The sequence below is a fragment of the Anomalospiza imberbis genome, chromosome 11, assembly GCF_031753505.1.
Source record: "Anomalospiza imberbis isolate Cuckoo-Finch-1a 21T00152 chromosome 11, ASM3175350v1, whole genome shotgun sequence".
In the NCBI taxonomy this organism is placed as follows: domain Eukaryota; kingdom Metazoa; phylum Chordata; class Aves; order Passeriformes; family Viduidae; genus Anomalospiza; species Anomalospiza imberbis.
In genome coordinates, this window is record NC_089691.1 from 18,213,019 (window position 1) to 18,238,780 (window position 25,762).

At 45.9% G+C, this 25,762-nt stretch overlaps 2 protein-coding genes across 9 annotated transcripts in view; both read right to left on the bottom strand.

The window, feature by feature from the left end:
• Positions 1-1,067: 1,067 nt before the first annotated feature.
• LMOD3 (leiomodin 3) lies at positions 1,068-11,827 on the bottom strand. Its single transcript, XM_068202241.1, has 4 exons — positions 11,694-11,827; positions 7,017-7,344; positions 3,771-5,174; positions 1,068-1,602 (listed from the first exon to the last, which is right to left on the bottom strand). Exons 1-4 carry the CDS (start codon positions 11,696-11,698, stop codon positions 1,576-1,578), a joined length of 1,764 nt encoding a protein of 587 aa, XP_068058342.1. The 5' UTR covers positions 11,699-11,827; the 3' UTR covers positions 1,068-1,575.
• Positions 11,828-16,298: 4,471 nt separating this feature from the next.
• FRMD4B (FERM domain containing 4B) overlaps positions 16,299-25,762 on the bottom strand; it is a 132,157-nt gene continuing 122,693 nt past the window's right edge. For all 8 annotated transcript variants that reach the window (XM_068202224.1, XM_068202227.1, XM_068202228.1 and 5 more), the window contains 6 exons: positions 24,540-24,596; positions 22,938-23,085; positions 21,674-21,799; positions 20,223-21,028; positions 19,530-19,662; positions 16,299-18,009 (listed from right to left, as the gene is read on the bottom strand). In XM_068202224.1, the coding sequence (XP_068058325.1) occupies positions 17,889-18,009; positions 19,530-19,662; positions 20,223-21,028; positions 21,674-21,799; positions 22,938-23,085; positions 24,540-24,596 (1,391 nt within the window). In that variant the 3' untranslated portion in view covers positions 16,299-17,888. The remainder of the gene's footprint in view (positions 18,010-19,529; positions 19,663-20,222; positions 21,029-21,673; positions 21,800-22,937; positions 23,086-24,539; positions 24,597-25,762) is intronic.

Consider the following 25,762-nt stretch of genomic DNA (forward strand, 5'->3'; position numbering starts at 1 on the left):
TCTACAAAAAGAGAGTGCTGCAGTGAAAATTATTTTCTTTTTTTTATGTCACTTCCCTGTTACATGATGCTTCAAAGCTACTCGCTCTCTCTTGGGCAATACAGAAACCAGCTTTCCCAAGTTTGGGGCATTACATTTGCAAACAGAAGCAGAGCTGAGAAGGAGCTTTACAAGTTTGGGAGGTGGAGATTGGAAAGAGACCAGGTGATAGGTACCAAAAGGACAAGGACAAATGAAAATGTGAAAAAGTGATGGTAGAGACTACCTTGGATTCAAGAGGTCTTGGACATTGCTGATACTACAGGAATATTAAACATGGGAAGGGGGAGCAGGGTGGGACTGGGATTTAGCTGCCAGGGGAAGATTGCTAAGAGTTACCACTCAGAGGTGAACTCACCTGAAGGAAATCCTGCCAGGAGCTACAAAGCTGTGCCTTTGGATCAAGCAGCCACAGGAAGGTGCATTTTAGCACAGGGAAAGCCTTTGTTCTTTCCCTGTGCCTTATAGCTTTAAAAAACAAAAGAAAAAAGCCCCTGAAACAATTGGTCTCTTGTGGATGTATTTCACAAGAGTGTGACTTACCTGTAGCTGCTTTACAACAAAGACAGCAGAAGAACTTAATGTGATCATAAAGAGGGAGGAGAAAAAAAATCACAAAAATACTAAGGAAAAACTGAGTTGTGTATATACAGGTTTTACCCTTTCAAATCCAGCCCTGCAAGATTTGACATGCTATTCACACATCATACTAGGAGGAATTAGGAGTTTCTTAAACCCCTGGAAAAGAGGTGAGGCTCATCCTCCTGCCACAAAAACAGCGTGGAGAGCAACCTAAAATGGCATTTCAGTGCTCTCCAAGGTGGCTGCAATTAAGGATTGCAGTAAAAGAGTGGTGAATCACAGGGAATGAACATCACAGTTGCCAAAGCAGAGCATGGCATCATCTTTTAAATGCTGATCAGGTACAATACCCACCAGACATGTTCTGAAATGGAGCTTGGAAGGTGTTCGTTGGACCAGAGCAGTCGTTCTGTGAGTGCTTTGTTAGCAATGGAAGTGCTGCACACTTCTTACAGAGAGAGCTTTATTTCATTTCTGTTTCCTTAGCCTAAAAAATGAAGCTGTGTACATGGAAACCAAATACATTTCTCATGGACAAGAGAGTAATAAAGTAGCATGTGTGTGAAAAGAAAGATAAGATAAAGCACAGCGTGTTCCTGCAGAATCTGGCAGCAGAAGGACAACGTGGAAGCAAAATAGTTTGCTGACAAACTATTAGAAAGACAAGGTTATTGATGCCTCTGAGAAAATACTCCCACAACAAACTGAAGCCTCAAAATCCACTTGGCAGACAGATGGCAGTGGGATTGTTTGATACCTGATGGAAACACTTAGCACTGACTTTTCCCATGCCAGCCGTTTTCACCACACTTACACAAGTGTGTATCACAAGCTTTGTTCCCAAAGAGTTGAATACACCACCTGGGTTCTGCAGAAAACATCTGCTGAAACAGTTGTAAGCAAAACTTGAGTAGTCCTTACTCCAAGTTGTTTTCTTCAGGTCAGTCTGGTCTCTCACTCCAGCTGCTTTGGCAACGGCACCTGGACAAGGATATGAAGTATTAGGAGGAGGAAATTTCTCAGCCTTATTTATCAGGCCAGTTTAGTCCAATACAAACACCCAGATACTAAAATACTAACAGCTGGGAATTCCAAGGAGCTCTGGTTGGGAGCTCTCTTTTGTTTGGAATGCCCCACTTGATGTTTGCAATGCTTAAGGTCCAGGAAATCAAATTGAAGGCCTTGAGTCCCACCACAGAGAGAACACCCAGCTCAGCTCAAGCAGCAAAACTCCATTTCAGAAGTAAAGCTGAGGGAATTAAGGCAAAAAGGAGTTATCAAGATCAAGGGGGATGAGGAGAATAACACCCTAATGCCCCAAATCCAAGACAAGTGGATGACAGAGCCCAAAAAAGAACCAACCCAAAAAATCCCCTAACAATCCACCAAAACAAACCAGCCCAAGGCCCCAGTACACGTGTCCATCATTTCATCTTTCCATGGGCTGTGATAGCAATTGTTATCTGGCATATTTAGGATACACCATGAATTGATGTCTCTGTCTTTAACCCCACAGCTCTCATGGATAAAATCCTCCTGATCATTTTGGGGGGAATGGCAGGGGCTCAGTATTGCCCCTGGCATGTAGCAGCACCCAGGTTTCTCAGCCATTGCTGTGTAAAATAAGGGCTGTGCCTGGCAGAGAACCAGTGCCATCGTCCTCCAGCCTCCTGAGAGCTGGGAAGGCAGCAGCTCCCACGGCCATGAAGGACCAACCTGCTGCCACCAGCACAATCTGTGAGCTTTCCACAAGCAGGTCTTGTTGTCTGGGATGTGGAACCAAGATATAAACCCTAGACTGGCGTAGAAAAGCCAGAAATGCCCTGAGGAGAAGCCTTGGCTGCAGCCAAGTTGGACTGGCCAGCAGAAACTCAGAACCCCAAACCTTGCCTACAGAATAATCTGGGTAGGCAGATTATTCAGGGTAATCCTGGACCAGAACCTGAGGTCACTGCAGAACCTGCACCTGCCAAAATATCAGGACAAACTACCCTGTCTGGAATTACTGAGGAAATCATTATTTCTTTGTAGGTATAAATGAAAGCAAAATTAGTCCCACTATATTAAAATGTCAATATTGAATGAAAAAAAAATTACAAAATATTACTTGACTATTTTTAACTACAAGGGATTTTCTGTCCTCTTCCTTGAGCCTTGGCAACACAAACAGGCATCAAGCTACAAATACATCAGCCAATGATGAATCAATTAATCAATTCAATTCCCTTGAATCAATGCAAGGGAACATAACAGGTCAGGAGAGCAAGAGGTTAAATCTGGTGGCCAGCATTTTGAGAAGAAGCCCATGAATTTGGTACCCAAGTGAGACCATACCCAAGAGGCAGTTTTCAGTCCTGGACTGGCATTCTAAAGTCAGGATGATCTTGAGCTCACTTAAGTTGACCACTGAGCCAATTTTCAGTGGCGAATTTTTACTTGAAAATAAATATAAAATCCCCTACAATACCACTACTTTCTTCCCACAGCCTTGTTCCATCTTCACTGCTGGTGTATCTAATTTCTTTTTTTCCTGTTAGCACTAGAATTTTGCAATTGATCTACATCAGGACAAACAGAAGAATGAGCAGCAAAGGACCACTAAAATAATACACTCCTTGTTATTGGGTGAGGCAGGCAGGAGCAGGGCTGCAGATTGTGATTCCAGGCTGGATTTCAGTGTGTGCCAAGTGACAGTGCTGTCTTGTGTAAAGTGAGAGCTAAGGGAAAACACAACCTATTGAAGAGAGAAACATGGGGCTTATGGGGGACTAATGTGAAAAATGATTCTGTTGTGCTCCTGAAACAACTGCCTTATAATAGCATGGGCCTGTCATAACTAATACACTATTAGGAGTATAGTAAGGTTTAGTTCCTGTGGGTTTGTTCACCTCCTGAGTGAATTTCATTTCTTTTACCTTGTGGATGCAGCCAGGGATGCACAAGGCTGCAGCCTTGGTGCTTGCAGTGAGTTCCCTGCGCTGGAAAACAACAACCTGCATGCTGGGAGTGGCAGCCTGACACAAAAGGGTGGCAATGCCATGCACAGGTGCATTTGCCAGCCCTGCCAGTGCCCAAAATTTCCAACCAGAGCTCAGAGCACTGCAGGTGGCTGCTGTTCCCTCCCCTCAGAGGCGCCACTCTGCACTTACCGGCTTGAGATAAGCGACGTTGCTCTGGCGGATGTCGTTGAGGAGCTGATCTCTCGGGGTTATTTCTACCAGGGGAGGGGGTCTTCTCCTGGGAATTGGTTTAAGTGTTTTGATGACATCTTTGAGGTTGGTTTTCTCAGCAGGCTCCACGTACTCTGGCACGGGGGGTTTGCGCTGAGTCTTCTTCAGCTTGACCACTTTGAAGCTGATGGGTTTCTCTCTGCACGGCTGCTCGGGTGCTGGTGGCCTCGTGTTCTCTTGCCTCTTGCTCAGTGACACAGCTGCAGGGACGGGGGGTTTAGGGGCTTGTGGTGGCTCCTGCATCCTCAGCTGGGACAGTGGTACTCCCAGCATTTCCCACATCCCAGGAGGCAACCCAAGTCCATTCTCCAGCATCGCTATCAGCTCTTTCTGCTCTTTCATCTGCTGCTGCCTTTGCCCCTCTTGCCTCTTTTGCCTCTGCTTGTCCAGGTTCCTGCTGAGCAGGTTGGTCACCACCATCCTGGGCCCCGGCAGCTCGAAGTGATACCCCATTTTGAGAAGGGTGTTGTTGGCTTTCAGCAGCCTGGCAATCTCCATCTCTGCCTGGTGGCCCAGCAGGCCCCTCTGGTTGTGGAAGCGGAGCTCCGTCAGCGTCTCATTGTACTGCAGGCAGCGCATGATGGCCACGATGCCTTTGCCAGAGATGAAGTTGGAATCAATGTTCAGGGTGGTGATGCTCCTGTTCTCCCTCAGCATGTTGGCCAGCGCGAACGCCACGTTGTCGTCGGCCCCCACATTGGCCAAGCTGAACGTTTTTATGTTCTTATTCTTTTTCATGGCATTGACAAAATCTATCAGCATTTCCTTGGGGACGTTTTCTATGTTGTTCAGGTTGAGCTCCTTCACGTCTGGGTTGTTTTTTCGGACTTTCTCCAAACTGTCTTCTAAATTGGTTTGATTTCCTGAGGGCCTGGCACTTAGCTTCATGAAGCTGGTATCCAGCGCTAACTTCTGGGGGATGTTCAATTTTGATATTTTCTTTTCATTTTCCTTAGGCTTTTCTTTGATTTCTTCTGGTTCTGTACCTGGCTTCTGACTTATCTGGTTGATGTGACTGCTCTCATTGGTGTAATTCTCCTTTGTTTCCAATTCAGTCTCATTTTCTTCTTCTTCTTCTTCTTCTTCCTCATCTTCTTCCTCTTCCTCATCTTCCTCTTCCTCCTCTGGTTCTTCTTTCTCATCCTCCTCCACCACTCTCTCCTTATCACTTCTATCTTTCTTTGTGTCCTCAGGTAGTGTTCTTGACTCAGACACGTGCTCATTTTGGTAATGTCTCTCTTTTCCCTCTGTTCCTGGCATCCTCCCTCCAGCCACCTCACCACTGCTGCCGGCCTCTCCTTCCATCTCCTCTGCAGCACTTCTCTGAGGAAGACAAAACCTCACAGCTGAAATAGTTGCAAAACATCTTTGTTACAATAGCTTTCTGCTCAAATAAACACATAGCAGCTGGATTTAGATCCTTCTTTGCCCATACAGTAGAGAATGATCCTTAAAAGTGTCACTGCTGTAAATTCAGGCTCTACTAGTTTGCTTGGGAACACAGGAACAACTTGTTCCTAAAGAGGCTGCAAACCAGTTTCTCATCTTTGCCTACTAAATTAAGTCCTAACAATTAAATCCTAACATGTCATATTTAATGATATGTTAAGATGGTCTTTGAACCTTCTGGGGATTAAGAGTTTCTGATCCAGTGTCTCTTTCTGGATTTAGTGTAATCTTTATAATGTCTTTGACAAGAGAGAAAGTTTCCTTTGTATGCCACAAAGCACTGGACATGAGGGTGAACCCTTGATGGTTTGCTCAGCCCAAGGAGGAGTGAAGAGGGCACATTGTGACCACTGTGGAATCATCCAGCACAAGGGACAACAAGGCCATCTGCTCTGGCAGTCCCAGAGCATCACACATAAGGCAGCACCTCACTGAAAATAAAATATTAGCTCAGTTTGGAGTCCAGAGATAAGAAACCAGCCCCTGCACAAAGCAGTTGCAGGGCAGTGAGGCTTCTGCCATCCAAAGAAATTAATTGCAAATATCTACCAATTCCAGAGACACTCCTTGCTGAGGTTTTTCCTTGTCAAGCAACTTTTTGCAAGCAGTTCCTCCACCACAGAGAAATCCTAATAGAGCACTAATAAAATCAAGCTATTCCCCTGAGATTTGCACTCTTCAGGCAGGACAGTGTCATGGCTTGTGCTGCACCCAAAGTCAGACAAAATGGTCCCAGTCACTTCTGCCCGTGGGGCTGTGGCTTTGCTGTGGGGGTGAATGGGTTTGGATGGGGATTGCTCGACCAGCTGTGAGTGCAGCAGCCAGCTCCACACCCAGGTTTCAGATTTAACCTCAGAAGTGTTTACAAAATTATTTATTTGAGTGTAAGAGTGTTGCAGGAGGAGAAGAAAATCCCACAGATTTCCCCTGGTCTCCAAAGGCAGCCCATGAAACCTGCCTTGGGAAGTCTGGGATGCGCCACACTGGTGTGTATTAGCAAACCACTGACATTCAAAACAAAAGTAAAATAAATCAGTTACCTCAAACTCACTTCTAGTGAACTTCACATTCAAGTATGGATGTGTTTCATCTGGCCAAGTTTCAATTCTATTAACCTATTTTTAAGTGTAGCCCTCATCCTGAAGGATATCTAAGTATGACCTTAACTTTATTTCAAAGCCATGGGGATAGTAAAATAAATTTAAGCACTGTATTGAGTAGAGCTGAACTTGTTCAAGAGTTTGCATGCTTGGTTGTTAATGTTTCACCCTGTTAAAATACAGTGATTTGGGATTTTTCTCCAGTATGTCATTAAATTCTGTCAATTAATAATTTAATTTGTATAATTAATATAATCTTCCATGGGAAAGCAACGTGGTGTTCTTCCATATGCAAAATCAAACTAATTAGAGTTACATCCTCCAAAAATGATCTTGTGACAGTTTCTCAGTGATTTGCTTTACTCAAATCAGAATTAAGATTTTTTTCTATTAAAAAGCTTACGTAAATATTTGGGAAAAGCAATTAAAAAATTACTAACCCTGACATCAGTCCAAGCTGGATTCTATCACTGATGAGGCTTTTAGGATTAATCTACATTTGTTGGTACTCCACCTTACGTAAGGGACAGAAGCAGAGGCAGGTTAAGGTATTAAAGCTACAAAACAGATCCCACTGCTGATGCATAATAAATATTTGTGATTTTTTGCTTGTTACCTCAGAGGGCAAGAGGGTGACGGGAACTCTCTCATCTTCGAGCATGCGTCTGGATGCCTTCTGCCAGTACAGGTAGTCAACCAGGGACCTGTGGTCGAAGCTCCCCGTGGGGGGTTTCTCTGTCTGATCCCTCTGTATCATCCCCGTTGGGATTTCAGGGTCTGGGGCCATGACTTCCATCTCGCTCTGCAGCTCCTTCAGCTCCTCAGGGGACAGGTTAGCCAGGATTTCATCTTCATCAATGTCCTCAGGACACACGTCTTCATCGGAGTTTTGGCCAAGTTCAGACACGTTCATTCTTCCCTCCTTCCTCAAATACTTTTTAAACCTAAAGAGAAAGATAAATTTCAAAGGATTTTCTTTTTTTCCCCCCTCACTAGCAGTAGTTGATCTGGTTAAATCGACAAGTTCATGTTTTGGTCATGAGCTGTGGCAGCTCCCAAGCTCAGTGCGGGACACAGCCCGTGCAGCTAAGTCTATATTAAGCTGCACTTGGCTGGATAAAGGGAATTTATGGCGATGCTCCATTTTCAGCAACCTGTCAGCTGTGCAAACCCTTCTGACATTTCAGTGCAGCTGGTGTGTCCCCCACCGAGGGAGGCAGAAGACAGACATGTTCCAGAGGAATCCCAGGACACTGCACCGCTCAGGGCGTCACCCTGGAACCGCCAGAGCAGGATGAAGGGACATCAGCGGCACCTGTGAGATGTGCAGGTGAAATCCGGCCTCTGGGAAGAATCAGAAAGGTCTCTGAGTCCATAACATCTCCAATCTGTCTCAAAAGGACCGAAGACCACAGGCCCTGCACTGCCTTTGGCCAGGTCTAGGCCCTGACTGACTGTCACAGGGGGTTTTGGTGTGAGTGCAGCCACCCTCTGTTGGTGACCTCTCCCAAGCCTCACATCTTGGTCAGGGGAAAAGTCCTCCAAGGTGAAAAAAGGTGGGTAGAGCTGGTACAATATGCACTTTGTGCCTGGGGACAGAGGTCCATGCAAGGACAGGCACCAGCCCCTTGAAGCAGCCTGAGTGCTCCCAGGGAATCATTTCCCATGGCACATCCCTGCTCCCATCCAGGGGCAATGCCATGCCTGCTTCTTGACTGGCCTGGCCCTGTCATGAACATCATTCGCACCATCAACTCTTCTTGGCTGACAGTTCATCTCAGGCTCATCCTTCTCCTACTTTTTACCTTTTTTTTTCAGAATTAATAAGCAACTACAAAGATTCACCTTTTTATATTTGTAGACCTGATGTAACTCCCCAAACTCCTTTTTTTGTTAGGTGTCCGTTTCATCCAAGTGTCTCCTTCTTTCTTCAGAATATTTTATAGGCTGCTAAATTCAAACAGCAAACCTCCAACATCACCATGTGCACGGTTTCTCTGTAACAGTAAAGCAGCAAGGGTGGCTAATTTTGCTACTCACAGTTTGGGACGTTCATTGGATTAGGAAGATTTCCTCTCATAATTTCAAATTTTCTTTGCAGGGGTATCAAATCAAATCCTCACCTTGCAAATGCAGCTTCCACAGGAGCAAAACCATGGGAGACAGGCTAAGAAACCATGCCCTGCCAATTTTTAAACCATATTTCTCATCACCGTCTCAACCATGCTCTGCTGGAGTCTGCCAGCAGCAAAATAGGCTCTGCATGATGATGGTGTCTCTTTGCTGTGTTTTGCAACATGAAACATGGAGTTCTAAGCCCTGTTAACCTCTATTAAAAGTCCATTATCCAAAGGTCCTCATTTGAGTCATGCTGTTACACAGCAGGGAAGAGGGCAAAAATTTAAGAACAGAACAAGTGGCAAAGGAAAAGATAATAAAAGCCCAAGCCAAGAATGCAATGGCTCCATTTGCCCCTTTGGTATTTCAGGGACATCCTTATCCTTGTTTTATATTATGCAGCAGCAAGCACAACAACAGACCCACACATCAATCTATCTGCTCCAGCAGCTCCAACCCCCAGTGATTTCTGCCCATTATAGAACCCATAAATGGTTTCCTGATGTTCTCAAATAAATCAATGCTCTTCTGGAGCCGGAATGCTACTCTCCCAAAGGATGCAGTTTGGGACACAGAAGCTGTCTATTCAGTGCTTACTTCTCACTTGCTAATTTCTTGCCTGTAAATAAAGCCCCACGCCACCTTCTTGGGTTTCCGTGATCTTCAGCCAGGCCATCTTGGGTCATGGTCTTGTCAGATCATCTAAGTTAAGCAGGGTCAAACCCATGAAGTCCTCTTGAGAAGGAAAACAGCAGTACTGAGAACACTATCAGGTGTTTGAAAACCACTTTTTCTCTTAAGGAGAAATATATCACTCGTCAATACCACGATTAGGAAACTCTATACTGGGAATGATGCCTTCCCCATCAGATGCAGAGCAAGGGGCTTCCTGGTGACACCTCTCCTGGTGACATGGGTGCTAATCCCACAGATTTCCAAGGTGGGTATCATATTTTGCCTACTTTAGGTGTCTCCTCCATAAATTATGTTTCCAGGATGTACTTCCTTTCCTAACACACTGCTTAGTGTTTTGGTGTTCTGGTAACAGCACATTAGAGCAACAAACAACACTCTTGAGATGAGGACACGCTTACGGTGGGTCTAAAACATTTTTCCAAGTCTAAACTCCCATCTTCTTCCCAAAAACATGTGTTGGTGTTCCCCTAGGAGCTTTCTAAAATAATCACACATTTCTCAATCTTTGTTAAGACAGGAAAGCCACTTCCACTGGTGACACTTGCTGTTTCCACACCAATTTGACACTTGTTCAGGAATCCCTGGACTAACAAGCGGCTGCACTGTTACCACAGGGCAGAGCTGTGCTGTGCCAGAGCCGCACTCCAAGCCCCAGCAGAAGACAAGAGGTACCTGCAGCAAGCACAGAGCAATTCCCACAGGCAGCAGCAGCTCAAAACTCACAGTAAGCAGGTACCCAACAAGCATTAAACAAAAGCACTTCAGGAGCACACTGACAGAAGAAGAGGTCTGCCCTTGGTAATGAACCATTCTGACTCGCTGCTCGCTGTTTGTAAGGCAGGTGCTCACATATGGATGAACTCTGGCATGAAACCAGCAGCTTCTCCTGCAGGATTGCTTCACCTCATTGATGTTTTTCTCATTTAAACATTCTCTTCAAAATTTCCAACCCAGCCCTCTTGAAAGCCAAAAGGTTGACAAGTTCTTAGCTTGAGTATCAGGAAGGCCTGACTGCTGTGTCACTATTTGAGGAGGCAGCCCATGTTTTGAGTGCCTAAAACTGTTCTATTTTTAAGGTAATTGATGGGACGCATGCTGTGGCCAAATATTGGAGAGCAATTTCTATAATGTTGGCTTTTGGGGTTTTTTTTGCTTATAAATCCCCCCGCATTCATTCTTCTCTATCACCAATCCATGGCATTTCCAAGTGCAACTGGAACAAGTCAGGGAATGTGCCCATGTAACATAACCTTGCATTACTTTTAAGAAACTCGTAGGCTGATGGGAGAGTCTAAAATTGACAATCAGTAGCATACACCAAGCATGTCCAGCAATGCAGTGTAACCCAATACAGGGATTATAAAGGGTCAGATGATGGGATCTTAACAATAACAACCACTGAGGAATGGGAGCAGTCATAGAGAGACACCCTGTGGGAAAAACACCAAGGGAAAAAAAAATCACCCACCACATCTCCAAACTCTTCCAGATATAAATATATCAGATTAAGTTTGTTGCTTAAATAGAATAAGGACATCTGACTTTACAAGCATTTGCCCAAGACAGGGAGCTGCAAAGTCAAAGCCTGTGAGAAGCAGCAGGCACAGCAGGCTGGGTCAGGGCAGGAGGGAGCAGCAGGGATGGGGGTATGAGCCCTCCACTGCTGCCCCAGCTCAACCAACCATCACATGTCTCTGTGTTGAGATCTCTCATCATCTCCCATGATCTCTCCCATCATCACTGTGTTGATGTCTTGTAACTTCCTCTGCCTCTAGAGAAACAAGCAGAGCTGCATCTCCTGTTTCAATAGGACCTGGATCTGGATGCTTCTAATTTGCTCCCTACAAAAAGAATCTGGTGATTTTTTTTTTTTTTAGTTTCCATTTTTAGAGAAATCTGAGAGCAGCTACAGTACCTGTGCAGTAGGAAACAACCTCTGTCATCATCCACCTTCTTGATTACAGGGAAAAGAAAACATTAACAAGTGTAGGGAGAGAAGGGGAGCATGGAGAAGACCTTGGACATGACAGAAATCAAGGACAGAACATTTCAGCCTGGGGCAGGGCACTGACCACCCACAGTGGCCTGTCAAAGCAATCCTGTAGGGAAATGCATTGGCAAGTCAGGTGTGTATGCCTTGGTTTGTATCAGAAAGGGTTAAATAATCAGCAAATGGATTTCTAAATAATTTCAACTGTTTAAACCATTAAAAAATATCAAAACCTCCGTGGTTTTGGGGTAGGAGACAGCCCCACATATGAACATTGACACTGAGATTTTGCTGGCGGGGGACTGGGGATGACACAAAAGGCAACTGAGCTGATCTGGCAGTCTGGGCTGACCCAGGACAAACCTTTGCCCCACTCAGAGCCAAAACCTGCTCCAAATCTGACCCCCAAAGACTGACTTTCTGGGCTCGCTTGCCACTGAACAGCACTATACCTCCCCTGCCATCTCCCAGATCTTTTTTTGTACTGACCACATTCTAAAGAGGCTGGAGCACCACCTCCAGCAGAGCTAGGGGGGCTGCTCTGCACCATGTTCTGTTACACAGAGCAGTTCTGTGCCTACAGGAGGGAATTTCTTCTCCCAGGTGTCACTTATAGCACAAACATGGGCAAAATGCTGAAACACTCAGCACTGGTTTCTGCTAACTTGGTATTTTCCTTTCCCAGCTTGTTATTTATGTGACCTTGGTGAAGCACTTGTAAATACCTGAATGTTTCCATCCCTGGGTGGTGGTTTGTTACCTCTTCTTCCCAAAGCACAGTGCTAACAGCTGCCAAAAGGAGTAGAAAACCAGCCCTGTGGTGAATAAAAACAGGTCTGTGAGAGACCATGAGTAATTTTGTTATTTTATGGGGAGCAGGCAATTCAAGATGTTTGTTACCTGACCACGACTTCAGGGACTGAGCTACAGCTCTGCCTGGGACTTTTCACCCACGGGCAAAGCCAAGAGGTGCCCTGAGCTGCCTCAGTGGGGCTTCACCTGCCTGGGACAGAGCTGAGGCTGGTTATGGCCATCAAAAGGGGACACTAAGCCCTGCACCAGGGACTGCCTGGGGACAGAGACTCTGGGGCAGCACTGGCTCCTGTCTGATGGGCACAGCTTGGTCTCCTGTCTGATGGGCAAACACGGTGCTGAACCTCACACTACCCATGGGCATTACACAGGGCGTTTACCCAAATGTTTACCACTGTTATTCCAAATCTGTGTGCAAAACAGGCTCAGAGATTCAATACTTGCATCAGAAATGCAAGCTCAGACCTTGAGAGAAGACATTAATCTCCCTGAAAACTGTGTAAGGGCCTGTGACAGCATGTGCAATTCAGCAATGATTTACTGCTAACTCTACCTTTATTCTTACAATTTATCTGTGCTCTGGGTTTGCAGGGCAAAAAAACCCAAACCAAATCAAAACAAAACAAAAACAACAAACCCAAGAGTGACCAAAGCCTCATGCTAAAACCAGTGGCTAGAATTAAATGTTAAAATGTACCCTCTCTTTTTAGGCCAAATCTGTATTTTCTCTCCCAATGTTGCCTGGCAGCACTATTAAATCAGAACTGCAATAACACAATGTCAAGGATTCTTCAAGAAGCAACATCATAACCTTTGCAAGGAGCAATCACCTCCACATTTGTATGAAACACTGAATTCAACATAAGCAAATCAGATGAGAAACAGCCTAGGAAACAATGTCACCCTTCACACTGAAATAGGGTTTATCTTTCTTTTATAGCATCCAAACCTATCATAGCCCCACACCTCGTGTCCTCCTGCCACCAAAATGTGTCCACAGGCAGTGATGCTGCTAAGGCCACATGGCCACCTCGTTCTGTACACATGGGGCACGTCCTTCCCTAACCTCAGACTGGCAGCAGGTGCAAGGATTTCTTCTAGAGTTACTCCAGCTGAGCCCTGACTGGCTGCAAACTCTTCTCCATCTGCAGCTCTTTGATGGCACTCTAATGATTAAATAGAAATTGAGACTCCTTCCTGCTGTGCTGGAACAGGGCAGGAGATGTCCAGGGAGGCAGAGCACGTCCCTCTGCAGTCAAGGACTTGCTGAAGGATTTATGGCGAGTCCCTTCATCATAAGGGGCAGACAGGGATAACCAAGGTGGATGGATGGCAAGGAGCTGGCTGCTTCTTGTTAGAAGTCTTGATTCTGTGTCATTAAGGCCCTGACCTTTGTGTCCTCATGGGCTACCAGCACTCATCACAACTCCCACTGCCTCTTCTTCCAAGGAGGAAATGTCACCTCAGGCTTCATTTGCTCCAGCACAGCACAGGGTAAAAACTTTGATAATAAATCCTGCTCTGGGAGAGATTTCACTGAGAGACACTTCACTATTTGTGTGAGGCCCTGCTGTAGCTGATACTGCCAGTTTTGTACCTTAGAAATGTACAAAGAAAAGTACAAAGGAGATGGAAGAATAGTGTAGAATGCAGAAATCTTCCTAGAAGTAGTGTGAACGTATCCAGACAGTGCCAGGCAAGCCCAGGGAGCTTCTCCCCAGGCTCAGGAGCTGCTCTCCTGCAACGATCCCGACGCCCAGAAGATGGAGCAAAGCTTCAATCTTTAGAGGATTTCCTACGTGTGTTTTGGGACGGGCTGGGTCATGGTGAAGGCTTCACACCCACCCAGAGCTACAAGCACTGCTGCTGCATTCTTCACACTTCAGCTGAGCAAGTCCAAGAGCATAAATGAGAAGTCAGCAGAAACCTACAAGAGTCCCACATTGAGTCTCCTTGGCCAGAAAGTTTCACCTAAGTATAATCAGGGGAATTTGAAAGATTAAAAGATTTTCCTTTGTTGGGGAAGGGGCTCCTGGCCTGAGCCTCATCCCTCCTGGTTTCTGCACTGAGGAATGTCCAACACCAGCCTCCCACGGGGCTCATGGCAACTCCCATCAGTGCTTGTCCTCCCATATCTCAGAGTATTTTTGTTCAAAACAGAAGAGAAGAAGCAGACAAGTAAGTAAAAATATCAGGCATGGCTTATTTTAGCTCAGTGCCCAAATTCCTTTTAAAGGATTCCTGGCAAGGACTGGGTCTTCTTTTTAACTCAAAGCACTCAAAACCACTCCACTACACACAGATTTAAGTGGGGTTTTATTTCCCCTCCACACTCCCATCAGCAGCATCTACCTTCTGAAGAGAGAGACGTTTGTAAAATCAACCCTGTGGGTCTGGTGTTTCACCTTGTTCACCTCCTGGCTTTGTTCTGATATTACCAAATAAGAATTTGTAGGTATTTCTTCATACTGAAAAGGTCAGGAAGGATTCCAGAGGAGCACGAGAGGCAGGAATGCTCCTCTCTTCAACTCTGCTGTCAGGCACTAGATGTCCTCAGTTATCCTGGTGAGACAGGCTGTGGTTTAACAGCTACACACAGATGAGATAGGAATTCAAACAAAGCACAGGCAATTTGTATTTCAGCTGTGAACAAATAAGATAATGATTACAAGTATGGCTTTATTACCTCCTCAGCTGCAGTATGCAAACTTGTTTCTGTGAACAGTTGTACATCGACATCAAAAGATCACTCCAGAAATGCAACAATGCAAGTTGGAAATCTGCAAAGGGCAAAGTAAAAGGTCCTGGGGAACAACTGGCAACACCTGGATGCAGCAGCAGCTCCCTTGATAGGCAGGAGATGCCACAGGATCGTCATGGGTTTCCTTTCCCTCCCTGTGCCACCCAAGACTGACCCTAAGCAACAACTGAGAAAAGTTGGACATTCTTAATCTCTTCTTCTGGGCCTCCTTCTTCACTTTATATTTCCACCCTTCACAGAAGTTCCTGAAAACAAAACCCTTGCAGAGCCAGGCATGCGGAGAATGACAAGAGGAGCTCAAGAGCTACAGCTCCACCATTCCATTTCCAGTTCCTCTGCTCAGCTCTTGCTAACTGGAAACCGCAACCAGGCTCTGAACTCTGGCCCTAGAGGTTTTATACACAATACCCCCAAATATAGCAACCATCCTCAACCCAAACCCACCTCAAATTCCCATCTTCTCAACAACTTCATCCAAAATCACCCTGGTGCTGTCCCAGCAAGCTGGGAGGCCAGGCTGAGTGCCAGTGCTGTGCCAACACGGATGTGTTGGGCTGAGCTAAATCCTGAACGCTGACGGAAAAGCCAACACAGAATTCTGTGGGTACAGCATTAAAATAAAGGATTGCAAACAAAGCTTTAAATGGAGCACAGGCCTTGTTACACATCTCATTTCCTTTCTGTAGAAAAAGCTTTGATAGCGCTGATTCCATGAGCTCTGGGTAAGGAACTGGACTTGGGACCCCTCAGCTTCCTGCTCAAAGCACTGGTGGTTTGTAGCAGCAGAGAGCAGTCAATGCATGAAGAACTTGCCAGCAAACAAACCTCAAATGCTGCTTTGAGAAATGCGAAAGTACAGTGTCATGGGGGTAATTTTAATGGGCACACCTGCAGGTTTTTTAAACAACTATTTTCACCAGCAACCTGGTAATAAGAATAAAATTCAGTGGTGGTTGTGAAGTTTATGAACACCGCAAAAAGTAGGGAATGACAACTCTGAAGAGAGTGAGACAATAATCTCAACTACTGGGTGGCCAGGCTGCAGAAGCAGTTGGACATCTGACACCCAAGTCACTCTTACTGATAGATGGGTGTCTCAGGGAGCACCAACTCCAAAGACGACCCAGCACTTGAGCAACACAAACCCTCAAAGCTACGTTCCAAATGAGAAAGGCTGTGGAAATTCCTAGCTGCAAGGACAGACGAGCAAGAAGCGTTTTCAACAACACAAGGACACCTGTGTCTCTGTATCACTGGAGGGATGCTGAGTGAGCCCAGCTTGGCTCCCTCAGTACAGCCGATGGAGAAGCAGAAATCGTGACCTGATACTCTGATGTTTTGGGATCTCTGACCTGCCTGAGGCCAACCTTCCTTCAGACAAGACCACTGACCCTCTGCACCCCACCCAACACTACAGGCCAAAAGAAATCAGACCACGGTGATTTACTTCAAAGCCCTAAAATAACACACACTGCACTTTCCCAAGCACTCAAGGAGAAACAGGAGGAATGCCGAAGTGGTTTTGGTAGCACACTTTTTAGTTTATTGACCTATACAAAATAATAGGTCTAAAAAATTCAGGAATAGTAAAAGAATAAGCAAAAAGAGCTTTCGCATTTCTAGAAGGCTATACAAATATGCAAAACCAAGGAAATAAGTTATTTTTTATTTTGTTTTTGTTTGTTTAATTCCAAATTGTGACTCTAATACAAACAACTAAGTACCAGCTTAACAAGTGTGTCCTTCTGTATATATTACATGCTCTGGAATACTGGTAAAAAACGTCAAAAAAGTTTATCAGAAACCTTTCTATTCACAATATGAACAAGGAGTAACTAATCTTCTGTATAAAAGAACAAAAGAGCACCATTTCTGGAATCCTGAAGCACAGTACAGCTGAGAAATGAGAGAGATTTTACCATATGCAGACGAGTCATCAGGAATCAGGCAGGATAACCCCGTGCCACTTTGTTCCTACAGATGGATGACCTGAGGTAGGTTTATCCCTCTTAAATCAAGACTGCAGTCACATGTTTTCTCCCTACACAAATGGTTCTGTGAAAAGGCTGTTCTGTCACTCAGTGACTTTGCAACGCACCTGGCAGTTCAGGTGACTCGCGGTACAATCCTAATGCCCCTCATTTTAAGGCACCCACTTGGCTGTTTGTGTTTGCATCCACCTTAAAATACTGGCCACTGCTACCAAATTGTTCCCTGGGGCTCCCCACTGTGGATCCTTGACCCACTGTGGCACAGTAATGTGTCACTATCGCCCGCTGAACAGGTGTCACCGTGCAGCCACAGTGAAAATTTGCCTACTCCTCCACACAGTGAAGTTGTACCATGGAAAGGTCATTAAACGGGCTGTTATTAATTATGTTTTATCCTGGAAAAGAGAATTCAAAGTTCACTGCTTCTGTTTCCGAATCCACAACTACCTATTAGTTTTACACGGTGTATGTGTCGGCAAATTTTTATTCTTTCCAGAACTTGCTTGTGGTGCTAACAAACACTCTTAACGACAACCCAAAAACTGGACAGACTCATTCAAACCTCCATAATAAAAAAACTCCAGCCTTCCTTCAAGTAATGTTCCAATACTGATTCAGTCACCCTTTGCCTCACTCACGCACACAGATCTATCCTTCATAAGCCCATGAAACCTCTTCCAGGTCCTCATAAGCCATGGCAGAATAAATTTTCATTTTTTCTTCTTCTTTCAGACATCAGACTTGTGCTCCTATAATTCCTGTTTTTTTTATAAGAGTCTCCTTTTCACATTTTTTTTCTCTGAGGTTTGCCTTCAAGACCTTCCAATCTTCCCAAAAAGTGCTTGCTAAATATAAATACTTCAACCAAGTGCTGCATCTGGTCATAGATGAACTGTGGCTTGCCCTGGGCTGTACGGATTCACAAAGAAACGCCATTCGTGGTAAGACTTTGTCAGTTTGCTACAGTCCCTTCTTAATGCTGAATTCCACCTTTCCCAGCAGAACAGCCTGCTTCCTCTTTTTGTTCCTTTTGCAAGTTCCACCCGAGGTCCGCCTCGGAGTCGCGGCGTTTTGTGCAAGGCACGCAGGGGTAGGAATGAATGAGGGGCTGCACGGGGGCTACACCAGCGTCCCGGGCTTGGAGTCCTCGTGCCAGAAGAGCCTCTGCTCGCTGCTGGGCAGCTCTGCCTCCAAGCCATCCTCCTCATCCCCACCCAGCTGGCTCGGCTCCACGTAGGTCCTGCAACACAGACACGGCACCAAGATCAGCTGAGGGTCTTCCCCAGGCCCTTAAATTCATGCACCTCCCTTGGGCTCAAAGTTATGCTGGTTATTTTGAGTTTGCCTCCAAGCACAAACCCATTTTTTCTGCTGTAATCAGTAAAGTTGTGTGCAAGAGTAATCTCAGCTGCTCAAAGCTGTCTTAGTATCACAGACTGGTTTGGCTTTGAGGCACCTTAAAGCTCATCTTGTTCCAACATCACTGCCCTGGGCAGGGCAGGGACACCTTCCACTACACCAGGTTGCTCCAAGCCCCATCCAACCTGGCCTTGAGCTCTGTCAAGACTGTTGGGTGTACTGATTGTTTGTTTGCCATGATCACATTAAAGCAGAAAATAAAGCAGATGAACAATCAGACAAGTGATTCAGAATGTGGAAAATTAACAGCTAATGAACCTCATTTAAATAAAGCTGCTAATACAAGCAGAATTTTCAAAGCTCAATTATAAGAAATTAAAAAATTAGTAGAAACAGTATTTTTAAACACTGTTGCCATAGATATTTTAAATCACTTCAGTAAAACAGCCCATAGCACTTAGCTTAGAAAAAAAAAAAAAAAAAAAGAGGATCTAGCAGCAGCTTTTATGTATTCCCTTACACTTTAATTTATTTTAAAACAAACAGAATTAAAAATTCAGTATTTTCACACAAGTCGGTCTGGCAGCAAGCATAAACTGCAACCCACAAAGCAGGAGGCACACGTGGGGTACTTATTACACTGAGCATAAGTGTATTTAAATGTGATGGCATTTGTGGGGGCAGTGTCATTCCCTAGGGCAGGAGCTTTCTGTCCTCACAGCCACGTGTTCTACAGTGGGGGGGACACATCAAAAATGCCATGCAGAAGCAGCAAGAGCTGCAGGATTTCCTGCAAGGACCAAGCAGAGCCTGGGCTCTCTGCAGCCCTTGGGAGAGCCCCCACAAGCAGGGGGTGTCTGCAAACAGCAGCACATCCCCTATGGCTCCCAGGTTCAGCTCTGCCAAGGGAGATGCACTTGGCAGAGGTGGCACCACCTCAGACACGAGGCTGGAGAGGTGTTTCCTTTCCTTGTTTTTCCAAAAGCTTATCAGCACAAGCACTACAGCTTCAGGAACCCAACGGGACTGTGTCCTGGGAAACTGCTGATGGGGTTCAGGAGAGTCCCCCCCCAACAGAGGGACTGGGCTCACTGTGAGCTCTGCCTGCAACACTGCCCAGAGCATCACAGCTACCAGGGAGTGCAAGATGTTTGATTGTCCTGCACCAGCCACAGGAAAAAGTTGTGCAACCAATGAGTTCATCCTGCACTACGACTACTCCCCACTTCCTTCAGTGTCGGGGCACAGTTAGTGCTGGTACAGTTCATCTGCTCCACACAGAAAACCTGCCCTCACAACATCAATTTTATAAACACTCTTCGAAATCAAGCTGATTTGCTCAGAAGATTTAAGAGCCAGTGACATGCAGGAGGAAGGGCAGAAAATATATATTCTACTCACCTGCTCTGCAAAGGAAGGTTGCCATAGACATTCCCGTAACAGCTGGCGTAGGAGGAATGAGACAACGTATCGTAGTCTGAAAGTCCCAGTGCAAGGGGGTTTCTCCAGTTCCCGGCAGTGTTTGTAGAAGATGCTGGAATTTAAAAAAGGATTACAACAAATTACACCTTTCTTCAGCTAAATCAGCTGAGGCAAACAGGACAATTTTCATCAGCGATCTCTCTGAGGCTTTGCAGGACACAGGCAGACAATGCAAACACAAAATATGATTTACAAGCCCTGTAGGGAGGCAAGCACTGTACAGGTGGCATTCTGTAGCTTTTCAAGAGCTTTCTGACACAGTCAGTGATGCTCACTGGACTGTATTTTGGAAGCCATCACAGCCACTGCATTTACATGGCATGAAGCTTTGTACACTGCTTCTAGTTGCTAAATATACCTGTCAAACTCAAATGCTCTTTGTTCTTCTCTGGGTTACCGTGCTTACACAAAGAGCAAAAGGCTGATTTACCCTTACGAGAAGATAACAAGCAAAACTTTCCTCCCAAGAATAGAACATGATCCTACTTGGCTCCTCATCCACCTTTCAGGACAGAACTCTGGCCTGGCTTCACTGAGGCAGTGACAGGGGGCAGAACTGAAAGCACAGCGGGACTTGGAAAAACACTCGTCACAGATGAAATCAGACATTACCCGAAGAGAAAGACGACACCCGACTGCTCGGCGAGCACGGCGTCTGCAGACCAGCGAAGCCCAAACTCCTCTGAGATCCTCTGTCAGACTCAAAGCCTGCCTGCAGGCTGTGACCCTGCTCCTTCTGGCTGGAGGCACGCTGGTACCAGCCACGGAGATGCTCTGCTACTAAGGCCTTGTGAATGTTTTTGGTTATGTGCTCTGTTTTAGCAACTTGCTTCCTCGGGAGCCTCAGGGTTGCGTAGGGGTTGTGTGGAACTCTGTCCACCTCGTCCTCGTGGTAGGAGCGGAATTCCCTGTACCGCTCGTATCCGTAATGTGCCGATGAGCGGTAGGAGGGGTTGACGCTGTACTGCCCCTCCGTGTCACTCTCATAAACGTATCCCCCGTTGTAATAAACGTCAGGCTCAGTGTACGGGGAGTATCCAGAAATATAGTAATTAGAGGAAGGCTGCTCCTGATTTTTGTGGAAGACACCACTGCGGACGTCCTTATGGGCCAGGTTTGGCATGCTTCCTGAACTTGCAGCAGAAATGTTGTGTTTCTTTGACCGTCTTCGACCCCTGGTCCTGTTGTCGAGAGTCTGAGTGCTGTAATAGGGATTGGGAGTGGGTGTCACGCAGTAATACTCGGCACTTGACTGGCTGGTGTAAGATGATCCATCGTCCAGGATCTCTGTGCTGCTGCTCCGCTGGGATTTGGAGAGGGAGAAGGTTGTCTTTTCAGCAGGAGTCTCGGACAGCAGGTGGGTCTGGGATTCCAGACTTCCGCTGCGCTGCCGGCAGTGGTGTGGAGAAACATCTGGCCTAGAAGAACACAGATGTTGGCTGGTTAAAGGCAGTCTCACACAAATATACACACAGAGCTGGGGAGTGCACACAAGGACAGGTCAGCTGCCTCCCCAGTCCAAACACAACACAAATCCTGCCTTGTATTTCCACACAGAGTATTTGCAATGCACAGAAATCAGTTTGGCTGAATTTTGTATTGGCTGCAACAGTAGGAGATCTGCCCTACAATAATCTGTCAGGCTGAGCAAGGTTAATCTGTGACAGGGACACACTGAGCTAAGGTCACAGACACACATTTCGTAATGATTTACAGGAGGGCTCACTCAGCTTTTAGAAAGGAAAAGCCTACACAAGTAACGAGCTTGGAGCAGAACATGGGAAGATTTCCTTTGGATCTGTCGCTCAAGGCTGCATTACAAACCGTGAGCTCTTGATAACATTCTAAGATTCTTAGCATCTCCTGCAGCATGGATTGTCAGCTGTCTAACAGCACAGACTGAGCTTATATTACAGCTGGCTTCCCATAGTAAATGCCTCCAACCAACATTTTGAAAGCCTGACCCTGCTGTGGGAAAACGACCCTCTGCCCTCCTAGCACCCTTTGTTTTTACTCTTGTGCTTCCCCAGCTAGGTGCGGCACGTGAAGCACGGCTCCCTTACTGCAGGTGGCTGCTGCTGTAGGCGTTGCGGGTGAGCACGGGGGTGGTGGGCATGCTCCTCCCGCCGTGGGGCTGCGCCGGCCGCTCCAGCGTGCGGAAGGGGCTGCTGTGCGTCGAAAGCACGTCCCTGTAGCAAAGGAGACAAGGCCAGTGAGGTTAAACGTCCCACAAGTCACAGCACACAGACTACGGGCACCTGAAGCCTTGAAGAAACAAAAGAAAGGGCGGAACAAACGTAACTGGGATGCGTGAGAAATGGAGTTGTTAAATAGGAAGAAAAATTCAACCCTTTGCTGTGGTTCAAGGGAGGTCTTCACAGGATCATAAGCAGGACAAGCTGCTGCCAAAGGACAGAACCATTGAGGAGAGACAGAGCAGGTAACAGAGAGGTAAATTAATTAGGTTTTCAAATGAAGCACATCACAGTTGAACGGGTACATATGGCTATAAATTGACTTCTGAACTTTATGTGGAGGAGTGTTCTGCTACTCTTGAGGGACAGATGAGAAAAAAAGCAAGACATGGCATTGCTCAAAACACTAAAACCCTCTTAAGTGTGTCTTTAACAGCCTGCTCAAACAAGACAGCCCAAGAAATCTCATGATCAGTGGGTACATACACTGGGTACAGCTGCTAGCTAGCACCAGATCTGACAAGATCACACAATCACCTGCAAAGCTACTGCTCTTGATGTGCTCCAGGGAGCTGTTCTAGCTCTTAAAGTTCTCAAATACCATAGATTTGGGATGGACACAGAACTGACACTAATGATGGAAGCTGTCCGAATCCCAGTAACTCTGCTTGTAAACAGAGAATTCTCCATCAGGCCTCACATGAACGATGTCTGCTTTAATAATGCACCTGCTGAAATACTGATACCATCAGGATGGATGGGCAGGGTTTGGTGCTGCCTGAATCCACTAAACACAGTCATCAGGAAAATGACAAGTTTTTAAACACTGAAAAAACCCAGAAACTGACACAAAGAATGACAGCACGAGCAACTCCTTAAATGCAGCCCTTGCTATTATATTTCTCACCCGTCTCAACCCTCTTCACAAAAACTACACTACTCTTTGGTTGGAGACACTGTGTCAACTGCTTATAAACACTTTTGCTCCTAGCCAGGAAATTCAGCTCCCATCCCCAAACCCTGTAAGCCCAGAAGAGCAAGGAGGCAGTGGGCTCTGCTGGAACGCTCAGCAGGGTCAGGATGCAGCTCATGCCAGCAGGTGCAGAGTGCAGCAGCAGTGAGGTGTGCCTACCTGGAGTGTCTGCTTTCCAAGAGCTGCTCGTTTATGGATGACTTCCTGAGATGAATTCTCTCCACGCCAAGGGACTTTGGTGGGGGAAGTCTTGGAGAAAGCTGTGCAGAGCTGGGTCTCTGTGCTGCTGCAGGAAGTGATTCACTGACTGTTGGAAAGGAATATGCACTTTGTTAGAGCAAAATCTGTGCTATTTTTGCCCTGTGTGCAAATCTGTGGCCCCTAAGGAGAAGCACTTCGCAGTACAGAGACAATGACAGGAGCTGTGGATCTAGGAAAGATTTCCTGCCTGCACTGAGCTCTCTCCACACAGACAGGACATCGTGGAGGCTCCTACAGATCCCAGCAGCACTGACTCCTATGGAGACTACACCCAGCTTGGGGCTGTGCCAGATCACAGAATGGAACTTCCTGGGAAAACATCTGTTTGCAGAGCAATCCTTTCCAGAGCCAAGCAGACAAGCTCAGCCTCTGCAAAGGCCAGCTCCTCTCTCTCACCTTCCAGCTCTTGAAAATGACATTTTAAGAATTAGTTTTGAAACACAACCTGAAAGAGACTGACTTCAAAAGCGATTGAATGAGCAAAGACAACTGACAGACACATTTGGCTGAAGGCAATTGAGAAGATGCTGGTTTGATCCTTGTTCTCACTTTGCTCAGGGCACAACCAGGTCCCGACAGAGCCAACAGGAAACTCCAACTAATACATATAAATGCAGGACGAGTATCACAGAGAACAAGTTCACAAGCCTGGCTCCACTTCTACTTGTACAAGCAGAAATCAGGTGTAAATCCATTTTATAGCACCACCTGGCTTGTACAAGTCTAAAACTGGGACAAAGTGAGATCAGAATCAGGCCTGAATGGAAAAGTGAGTAATAATTTAGATAATGTTTGTCCCCAAATGACGATTATCCAGTTTAAGGGAGAGGCAGGCCAAGTCCTTTCCACCTTGTGGAACAGGGTGTGAGTGTGTCTGTGGGTGTGTGTGTGAAATGAGTAAGCTGAGCAAACACCAACCCATGCAAGATGCAAGCTCACTAGGGAACAGATAAACGTAAATAGAGCGTGAGTATCTGTGACTATTCCACCTTTCTCTACGTTTTATGGTAGCTGTGAGGGCAGAAGGGCTGGGCTAATTCTTCCAATTTGTAAGTCCTTCAGTTCTAGGCCAGGCCCTAGGACAACGTATTTGGCACTTACAGTGTCCTCAGCTTGCAGGCTGGTCATGTTAAAACCAACTTCCTTCTCTAAAGATGACTCAGGTCAGCTCACAGAGCAGAAACTTTCAAAAGCTAATCCATTAGGAGGAAAGACATTCCTGAGTAGCTATTTTTCCCTCTGCTATAAAGTAATTTATCGTCAAAAGCCAACAAAATTATAGAATCACATAATGACTTGTACTGGAAGGAACCTTAAAGCTCATCTCATTCCAACTCCCTGCCATGGGCAGGGACACACTCCTCTAAAAGGCTTTGCTCAAAGCCCTGTCCAGCCTGGCCTTGAACACTTCCAGGGATGGGACATGCTAAAGGACATTAAGCCAAACAAATATCTCTGAATGGACAAACTTCTTGGGGGAAAAAAGGATAAGCATCATACCATCATCATAGGTGGTTGTGTCCGACAGGGAGCTGCTCTCGGATGGAATTATATCATCTGTGAATAAAAATGAACACTTTAAGCATAAAAGAGTCAACAACAGCTTACAAATATCTTAATACAGTTTATTTTCTAGAGTTTCAGAGCCAGCTGATACTTGTAACACTGCAATCCTTACTCTTTAGGCCCCACAGCCTGAAGACAGTCCTGGTACATCATCACTCTGTGTGTTCACTGCAGTTCAGCAAGTAATCCAGGTAATTATCAAAGGAGATTTTTTTTTTCTTTTTTAATCTGCAGCAGGAATCAGGCCAAGATTTACAAAGGTGTTTTCCACCCCACTTCCAACAGATCTCACAGGGTGTTTTGGTGCTTCAGTAGGAGTCAGGAGCCTACACAGACATGCAGATCTTGGCTGTTAGCAGCTAATCTCCTCTAGGTACACCTGAAACCTCACCAGGTAGGTACAAAAAGCCTTTTAAAATTTGGCACTCACTTTTGAATGTTTCATCCACATACAGATCCTGTTTCAATTAAATTAAGATCAATCCAGAGTAAATCCACTGATTTCCATCAAGGTATTGCAAATTCCAGCAACACAGAAAACAGGAACTGTTGCATGGGCATACTAATTTTTTGTTTCTTTTACATTTTGTTGTTTATTCACAGCACTTCACTGTACCTGTCTCACCTTGATGGTACACAATGAGAAACAGTCTGTCCTCACTCAGGTTTGGAGCAGACCACCAGCAGCAGAGAAATGAGGCTGAACTAGAGATAATTAACCCACGGGCAGCTCAATCTCTAGGTTGTTTCTGGCAAGCTATGGCACTGGTGGGGTAAAAACCTCCATGAATCTTCAAGCATGAGAGAAAGGAAGCAGCAGAAAAATGACAGTGGCAGCCACTCTGTGTATGACACCTGCTTGTGCCCTGAGCCACCATGAGCACACGTGCAATGTACGTTGTTCCTGCTGTCACAATTTGCTGCCAGGAAAGCTCTGGTTACAAGAGTGTAGTAAAGAGAGCAGCTGTTCAAAACTAGCAAAAATCAGGACTGGCCCCTGCCCTCGGGGGGCTTGTCAGACCACCGAGGATGGGCTGCAGCTCTGCTTGCAACCTGACACTGGGAAAAAGCTCCAGGGGAGCTGATTAATGTGGATTTGACCACAGGGTGGTAAAAGATGGAATTGGGCCCAGTGTGGGGAGGAACAAAGCCTGCTG

Excerpts from the sequence above, each read along its gene's own strand:
- LMOD3 (XM_068202241.1), bottom strand. Across the intron at positions 5,175-7,016 it reads TCACCCTCTTGCCCTCTGAG|AGAAGTGCTGCAGAGGAGAT; the intron begins GTAACAAGCAAA and ends TGTCTTCCTCAG. Across the intron at positions 1,603-3,770 it reads ACGTCGCTTATCTCAAGCCG|GTGCCGTTGCCAAAGCAGCT; the intron begins GTAAGTGCAGAG and ends ATCCTTGTCCAG.